This window comes from Trichechus manatus, unplaced genomic scaffold (assembly GCF_000243295.1).
Source record: "Trichechus manatus latirostris isolate Lorelei unplaced genomic scaffold, TriManLat1.0 scaffold00036, whole genome shotgun sequence".
NCBI lineage: Eukaryota > Metazoa > Chordata > Mammalia > Sirenia > Trichechidae > Trichechus > Trichechus manatus.
In genome coordinates, this window is record NW_004443972.1 from 6,376,648 (window position 1) to 6,385,569 (window position 8,922).

General features: G+C 38.3%; 1 protein-coding gene across 1 annotated transcript in view; it reads right to left on the reverse strand.

Annotated features, from left to right (window-relative positions):
* Positions 1 to 4,733: 4,733 nt before the first annotated feature.
* The window catches only part of NMI (N-myc and STAT interactor), a 33,293-nt gene continuing 29,104 nt past the window's right edge, over positions 4,734 to 8,922 (reverse strand). Inside the window, exons 7-8 of the mRNA XM_004375434.2 lie at positions 5,996 to 6,102; positions 4,734 to 5,280 (exon numbers count right to left, since the gene is read on the reverse strand). Coding sequence (XP_004375491.1) covers positions 5,080 to 5,280; positions 5,996 to 6,102 — 308 coding nt within the window. The 3' untranslated portion in view covers positions 4,734 to 5,079. The remainder of the gene's footprint in view (positions 5,281 to 5,995; positions 6,103 to 8,922) is intronic.

Here is an 8,922-nt window from a genome sequence, read left to right on the forward strand (position 1 = left end):
CTGCTGGCTCGAGTCCAAGAGCTAGAGGTCCAATGATGATGATGACCCAGATGCAGGATACAGAGCTAGCAAGTGAGCTTTGCCAGAATGTCCATATATATATATTGGATGCAGGCCACAACCTTCAGGAAGCTCCCCTTACAACTGATTGGCTGATCACATCAGATCACATCATGGAGGATGACTACAACATAACATAACTCCAAATTACATCATGCATAACTGCCAAACCACTGAGAATCATGGCCCAGGCAAGTTGACACACAACCTTAAGTATTACATGTTTATTGCTATAACTCCCAGTTCTTAACACATAGTTGGATCTCAACAATTATTTGTTGATGAATGAATGTGTACCCATGTGGAAACACTGTTCAGAGAAAATAGTAGAATATTATAGTATTATTCTAATTTTGTAAAAAGGAGCCTGGGTGGCTCAAGCAGTTTGTGATGGGCTGCAAACCTGAAGATTGACAGTTGAGCCCATCCAATGGCTCCGCAGAAGAAAAGTCCTGGTGATCTTCTTCTGTAAAGATTACAGTCAAGAAAATCCCGTAGAGCAGATCTACTCTGTAACACATGGGGTTGCCGAGTCAGGGGTCTACTCAATGGCAGCCAACAACAACAGCATTGTAAAAACACTAGAGACATATTTTTATGGAGAAGATATATTTTATTAAGACAAAGTAAATGTTTATGTGCCTAGAAATTTTTTTGAGAAATTATTTTGTATGTGCATAATTTTAAAGAAACTTAATTGTTACGTCTTGAGAGTAAGACTGAAGTTAACAGAAAAGCTTTAACTATATATAAGCTGACCAGAAAATAGATAATAAGCCCGTAAGATTTTGGAAACAGTTGTACTGGATTAAAAAAAAAAAAACAAAAAAAAAAAAAACACCAGCCCAGACTAAAGAGACTATGACTTTTCTAGACAAAAATCCTTGGTCCCAAGACGTTAATCATAGGAAGTACTCTGAGGACGCTTTTCAGACTCCAAGGATACACTTCAAATGCTCATTCTAGATGTGGCCAAGGAGGATAATGATAAAGGAATATATCCCAAAAGGCCAAAAGGCAGAGCCAGGAGCTAGGCAGGACAATGAGCAAAAGAACAGTTTTGAGGGAGTGGGATCAGGACTTAATGAAAAATTCCACACACCCCAGAGTATGGGGGTGCATATCTGCTCAGTGGGATTTCAGAATCCCTTTGGCCTAGTGACTGCTACGAGTCTCCTGTTCTTTCCAAGAGGGATAATTTATTGCAGTTATTCTATTCCAACTCCACCATTGTATATTGGATGTGTAGGCGTCTCTGGATAAAGAGGATTCTCATCAGACCTGATATAGAAACTACCATGTCACCCAGAGTTTCCTGCACTTCGAGCTTGATGCCTTCATTGGATGGAATTTTTGGTTTACTCCATTGGGAACATAGAGTGTAAGTGTGTTTTGTGTGTGCTGTGAACAAAATATTGGTGACCAGTAGGACAGATTGTGCTGGTTATTATTCTGGCTCAACTATATCTGGTTCCTTACTTTTCAGAAGACAGAATTTTCTCATCCCTTTATGGTTGAATGGACCATATCACTATTTCTGGCCCAGGTTGATATGGCCAGATATGACAAGTGCTATTTCTGGGTCATAGCATTTAATTACTGGTGTTAAGATTCTCCAAATTTCACATTTTCTTTGGTGATTTTGGAAGCCCAAATGAGATGAGGCCTCGTGCACCCTAGGCCTCTAAGTGATTGTGATGAGCAGACTTCCCCTACCAATCTGTGTTGGACATGGAGCATAAGTGAGAATTAATTTTTTCTTTATTGTGGAAAATACATAACATTTGCCATTTCAGCAATCTTCACGGGTACATTTCAGTAGCATGAATTGTGCTCATTATGTTGTTCAACCACCACCCTTAACTGCTTCCAAATATCATGTTTAACAGAAGCTCAATGTTCCTAAATATTGAGTCCTCCTTTCCCTCTCCCTCACAGCCATGCCTGGTAGCCACTAATAAACTTTGGACTCTACATACTAGCCTATTCTAGCTATAAGTAGGATCGTACAATTTTATTCTGTTGTGACTGACTTACTTTGCTCAGAATGATGTTTTCAAGGTTCATCCATGTTGTAACATGTATCAGGACAAGAATGAAACTTTCATTTTGTTAAATCCCTGAGATTTGAGGGATTATTTGTTATTCAGCATAACCTAGCCTACCTTGATTGAGAAATCAACAAACAGCAAGAGGGACCTGTAATTGCATATATCTATCTTTCCTGACTTCTCATACTGTCAGTGTCTTTTCACATATTAATTGGAACGATAGTTTCCTGGACACATACTTTAAAGCCTCCTAACTTCGTATATTCAATATGTTAAACATTTAATACAGTATCTTTTGGTAAGTTTTCAAAGACAATCGTCCTCCTATAAAATCTCTAAAACTCCAGGAATAAGAGCGCCAGTGCTTCATTTCTGAGATCCAGCCAATATCACATGGGTAGAGTAATGAAAAGAACGCAAAGTACAGTATTCTAAGATAAGTAATATCAAATTTCATTATAAAAATTTTAAATTGAATCAAATTATCAATTTTATTGCCTAAAGAAGGCTCATAAAAGAAACAAATTTAACTGTTTCAAGCGTTGTCTTAAATATCATAAAAATTTCCTCCTACGATTGGCAGCTGGCTATGGACTAGAAATGATAACCCTCTGTGCAGCTTAGACTGTACTAATGGAAATGAAATAAGACTCTTTAAAATGTATTCTTAATCTTTTTGGCAGCTTTAAGTAGTCTTGCTATTTCCAAAAACAGACACGAGACAATGGGAGCTTTTTTTAAAATAGTGACTATGAAGATTATAAATTGTTCATTTTTTAGGCACCATCTCTTATTCCAAGGAGAAATGTGAGAATGATGGATGCTTCTGATGGTAGCACAACTCTAAAACCTACAAATGTTAGAAGGAAAAATAAAGCTTCTCTTAGCTCTTCATTTTGTTTGTTTTAGATGGCAGGCAGCATTGGATAGGTTTAGGTTTAGAATCTAAAAGCATTTCATTTCTGCCAGCATTTTAATATGAATTTAATTCTGCTGGCTGGCTCTTCATGAAACACGCTATACTAGAATAAAAGCTGTACAAATGTTCTTTACCAAAGAGAATTTTACTGTGAAATTTTCCAGTTGCCGTCGAGTCAATTCCAACTCTTGATGACCCCATTTATGTCAGAGTAGAACTGCTCCATAGGGTTTTCAATGGCTAACTTTTCAGAAATAGATCACCAGGTCTTTCTTCTAAGGCACCAGTGGGTGGACTCAAATCACCTTCTGGTTAGCAGCCAAGCACATTAACATTTGCACCACCCAGGGACTCTACCTTCTCTGATAGGAACCTTTATCTTTTAAGGTTTCTGCAAGACGTTAACAAACGAGAGCTCTCTCCAAGTAAATTTTAAGTCCCTAGAGGGCAGGACAGAGTTCTGGTGGTGCAGCAGTTAAGAGCTCAGCTGCTAACAAAAATGTTGGCAGTTGGAATTCACCAGCCGGTCCTTGGAAACCCTAACAGGCAGTTCTACTCTGTCCTATAGGGTCGCTATGAGTCTGAATCGACTCGACAGCAACAGGTTTTTTTTTTTTGGTAGAGCACAGGACTGGGTTTACCTTCATGCATTCCCCAACATCAAACATGAAGAGTCATGAGTCACTCACTTCGTATTTCTCTCTCTATTCCAAGGTTTTCCAATCCCTAAATTGATTCTTTCCATTACAAGTATAAAAAAAAAACTTCAAACCAAACCTATTGCCATCAAGTCGATTCCGACTCATAGCTACCCTATCGGACACAGTAGAACCACCCCACCGCCCCAAATGGTTTCCAAGGAGCAGCAGGTGGATTTGAACTGCCAACCTTTTGTTTAGCAGCTGCACTCTTAACCACTGTGCCACCAGGGCTCCATTATAAGTATAAAAGAAAGAAAATGCTGGTCTTTACAAGTTCTATATGGAGAGGAGATGGCTTGAAAGGAATCAGAAGCCACTTGGTACTGTGGATGGAAGGAAGTTTCAAAAAAAAAAAGACTGCAACCTGCTCTGAGAAATACCTTTGGAGGTAGAAGTGAAATGCTATGCAAGGTGGGAAATAATCCTTCTCAACATCCTCTAATCGTCGGTAAAGTCTACAGAAATCATAAAATGCTGAATGTAACTGCACTTCTTTTGGAAAATGTTGAAAGAGTCAAGTCTGTATATTGGCAGGCAGGAGGCCAAAACAGAACTGGCCCACATGGCCACGAGAGAATGAACCAAAACGGGCAGGGGGACATCTGGGTCGCTGTCTTAGTCATCTAGTGCTGCTCCAACAGAAACACCAGGAGTGGATGGTTTTAACATAGAGAAATTCATTCTCTCAGTCCAGTAAGCTACCAAGTCCAAATTCAGGGCATCAGCTCCAGGAGAAGGCTTTCTCTCTCTCTCGGCTCTGGAGGAAGGTCCCTGTGATGCATCAGTCTTCCTTTGGTCTGGGAGCATCCCAGCGCAGGAACCTCAGGTCCAGAGGACGTGCCCTGCTCCCAGCACTGCTTTCTTGGTGGTATGAGGCTCCCGTGTGTCTCTGCTCACTTCTCTCTTTTATATCTCAAAAGAGATTGCATTAAGACACTATCTAATCTTGTCAACCTCATCAGTATAACCTCATCACAGAGATAGAAATTACAACACATAAGGAAATCACGTCAGATTACACAGTCATACAACACGGGGAATCATGACCCAGCCAAGCTGACAGATATTTTGGGGGGACACAACTCAATCCATGACAGTCACTTAAGGTTGATTTTGGCAGACGTGGCACCAGTCCACGTAATTTATGAGCAAAACTCTTTTTAAGACAGTGCACTTATTGCATTTTTAAACACACAGCACAGTTTGAAAGAAATCAAAATTACAGAAATACATTTTGTGTCTTAAAATAACTGAACACTAAAGAACTAAACATTTCAATTTTTTTAAGGAAAAGGACACCCATTTTTGTCAAACGTTTACAGTGATTTTGGCTCAGGAGTTATAATTTTCATACGATTCCATAAGTCTCGTCTTCAAAATATGCTATTTGAGGTTGGCTTAGAGAACATTTAACCACATCTACTTCCCCACCACCATTCTTCTTCCGCTGGAAGTGAATGTTAACTAAATCCGTTACAGTTTCTTCATCCATCTGAATGTCTTCCATTCCAGTCAGAAGCACAGTCCTGGGACATATCCCTGAAAATACCTAAGGAGGAAGAAAGATAAATAGAAAAATTGTCAAGAGTTTTGAATCACAACATTTACATTTACAAGCTCTCTTAAATATTTCAGACTTCATCTTGAGAGACACAGGGAACCTCAGGAGGATTTCGAGCACAGGAATGTCAGACTCAGATCTGAGTTTTAGAAAGATACCTCTGGGGGCATTATGGAGACTAGAGGAAAGGAAAGCAGCACTAGGAACAGATTCAGTGACCAAATGAACACTGGTGGTGAGGCAAACTGAAGGGACAAACATGAGTTTTAGCTCTCAGGCTGGTGGACTAGGTAGATGGTGGTGCCATTTAATAACTGAGAAGGTTCAGAAAAAAGGAGCAGCTTTGGGATAGTGGTAATGAGTTCAGAGAAAATGCGGAGGAAGAATCATTTCTAATATCTAATCATAGTAGACACATGAACAAAAAAAGTAGGTATGTCTCCACATGGAAAAATAAAGATTGTACTATTATCTGAAAAACTTCAGTTAAAAAATTGTATAATAAATTAAATAAGGTACAGTTTGCATTAAAATACTTCTTAAAAAACAAACTCAGTCTGTATCAAGTAGACATGAAATTTTGATAACCCTCACTGATGAGATTCAAACATTAACAGACTCAATTTTTTCTTTCTTTTTTTTTTTTTGTGGGGTGGAGTGAGGTTTGGCAGTGAGTTCCCAAAAATTAAAGAGATGACTTTACCTGAAACTTTTCCAAGTGTGTTTCTATATATGGAGAAACAGTAACTCTATGGCAGTTTTGATTTACATACAGAGGAAAGTCTTTCTTTTTCAAAATCTTGTCAGCAACTAAAAGTAAATTAAAAAACAAATTTTCTTTTTTAATATTTTTTAACCAAAGTCGAACCTCCTTCTAACAGAATAATATCACAATAAGCACTGAATTGAGTGATTAATTCTTTAGAAATTCTACCAGGTATTTAAAAAAAAAAGTCACAGTACATAACTTTGACAAACACAAGACCAAACAATAATGAGGTTAAAACAGTCCCTTCTGCCCTGAACTGTCCACTGCAGTCAAATGCACGAAGGCTGCAATGTCCTCAGACAGATCGGTAATGACCTACACAAAATACAACAGCCACCTGTAGAAAGTAACCCATCCATCCGACGAGACTAGGGCATTTCCCAATTTCTCAAGAAATACAAATTCAAACGATGACTGGAAAATAACGATGTAAAGAAATTGTAAATTTCTCAGTTGTACTATAACTTACACATCTGAGGTAATGATGTTAAGTCAAAGGATAGGGAGTTTGAATGTCATCTACAAACAGTGAAAGCAAATAATAAAAATCCAGAAGTATGGCAGTATATATCCAGGATAAAGAAGAGTCTGATTTATTTTTAACAGAAATATCCCTAGAATGGAGAAAGGCAGTATGTCAAGATTGCATAAAGTTTAATAGACATAGTTGTTGAGAATTATCCAACCACTTTTATTGTTAACTCCTCTCAGCAGTCCACCCCTGAGTCAAACATATCTGCCTTCAGTCCTGGCTCTGCTACTTGTGAGCTATGTGCCTTGGGTATGTTGCGTGACTCTGAAGCTTCAGAGACCTTTCCGGCAAAATGAGCAAATAACAGCATTTACCTCATAAGCTGTTGTGATAAGTCAGTAAGACATGGCTTTCAAAGTATTTGGCATTGCACCTAGTAAGTATTACCTACCATAACCTTAATACTACTTTTTTTCTTCCTTCTGGTGGGACATATGGTCACTGTTGTTGTTACGTGCCATCAAGTCAGTTCCAACTCACAGCGACCCTATGTACTACAGAACAAAACACTGCCCGTTCCTGTGCATGCTCACAATCGTTGTTATGCTTGAGCCCACTGCTGCAGTCACGGTGTCAATCCATCTTGTTGAGGGTCTTCCTCTTTTCCGCTGACCCTGTACTTTACCAAGCATGATGTCTTTCTCCAGGGACTGATCCCTCCTGATAACAAGTCCAAAGTATGTAAGACATAGTCTTGCCATCCTTGCTTCTAGGAAGCATTCTGGTTATATTTCTTCCAAGACAGATTTGTTCGTTCTTTTGGTAGTCCATGGTATATTCAATATTCTTCACCAATATCACAATTCAAAGGTCACTAGTTCGCACAAATAGCTTGCCCTCAACTACTAACTTAAAAATTGGGAGTTTGAACCCATCCAGTGCTGCCATGAAGGAAAAGGCCTGGCCCTCTGCTTCCATAAAGACTACAGCCAAGAAAACCCTGTGGAGCAGTTCCATGAGTCGGAATCGACAACAATGGATTCGGTTTGGTGTGGTAGCACATAACTTCTAGGAAGGTATTCCCCATATGATAATAGCACAGGTTTTCAACTCAGTATTAACTCTCACTGCAGAGTTTTAAATTGCAGTCAAGTTTATAAATAGCTCTATTATAGTTTGTCTTTTTTTAATACAAGAGACAGATCAACTAACATCACACAGAAAAACTGAACATACGAATTTGAAAAATTAAAATCTGTATCCTCATTTATGGAAATTTCTACCAAGTTATTGTCTATTTCTAAGGTACTACACAAGGTAGCCCTGAAGAGCTCTTCTTTTTGTGGCTCTCTCTAACTGTAACACACCCCAACGACACGCTTTAAACATCAGCCCAAGGCCAAGTCACAAACACATTCTGGTATGTTTGTATGTGCCCAGAGAAAGAGCTGGAAAGAAACCCTACCAACCATAACTAACTACACAGTAGGAGGAAGAGATTTGAGGAGAGGTCTCACTTTTTACTAAATGTATGTTCTTCCATATTTCAATTTCTTAAAAAAAAAAAAAAAAAAGCTACCAAAACCTTTGGGACACAGCAAAGGCAGTCCTCAGAGGACAATTTATAGCAATAGGTGCACAAAAAAAAAAAAAAAAAAAGCCCACAGTCACTAGAAGAAAGGAAATATAATAAGGATCTGAGCAGAAATAAATGAAATCAAGAATAGAAAAACAATAGAAAGAATCAGCAAAACCAAAAGTTGGTTCTTTGAAAGGATCAACGAAATCGACAAACCACTGTCCAGACTGACAAAAGAAAAACAGGAGAGGATGCAAATAACCCAAATAAGAAATAAAATGGGGAACATTACAACAGACTCAACTGAAATAAAAAGGATCATAAGGCAGTATTATGAAAAACTATACTCCAACAAATTTGAAAACCTAGAGGAAACGGATAGATTTCTAGAAACACATTACCTGCCCAAACTACCACAAAGTGATGTTGAAAATCTGAACAGACCCACAGCAAGAGAAGAGACTGAAAAGGTAATAAAAAAACTCCCAACAAAAAAAAAGCCCTGGCCTAGATGGCTTCACTGGAGAATTCTACCAAATATTCAAAGAGCTTCAATCAGTACTACTCAAACTATTCCAAAACATAGAAAAGGAAGCAACACTTCCAAAATGATTCTATGAAGCCAGCATAACCCTGATACCAAAACTAGGTAAAGATGCCACAAAAAAAGAAAATTACAGACCAATATCTCTCATGAATATAGATGTAAAAATTCTAGCCAACAGAATTCACCATCATATCAAAAAAATAATACACCACAACCAAGTAGGATTCATACCAGGTATGCAAGAATGGTTCAACATTAGAAAA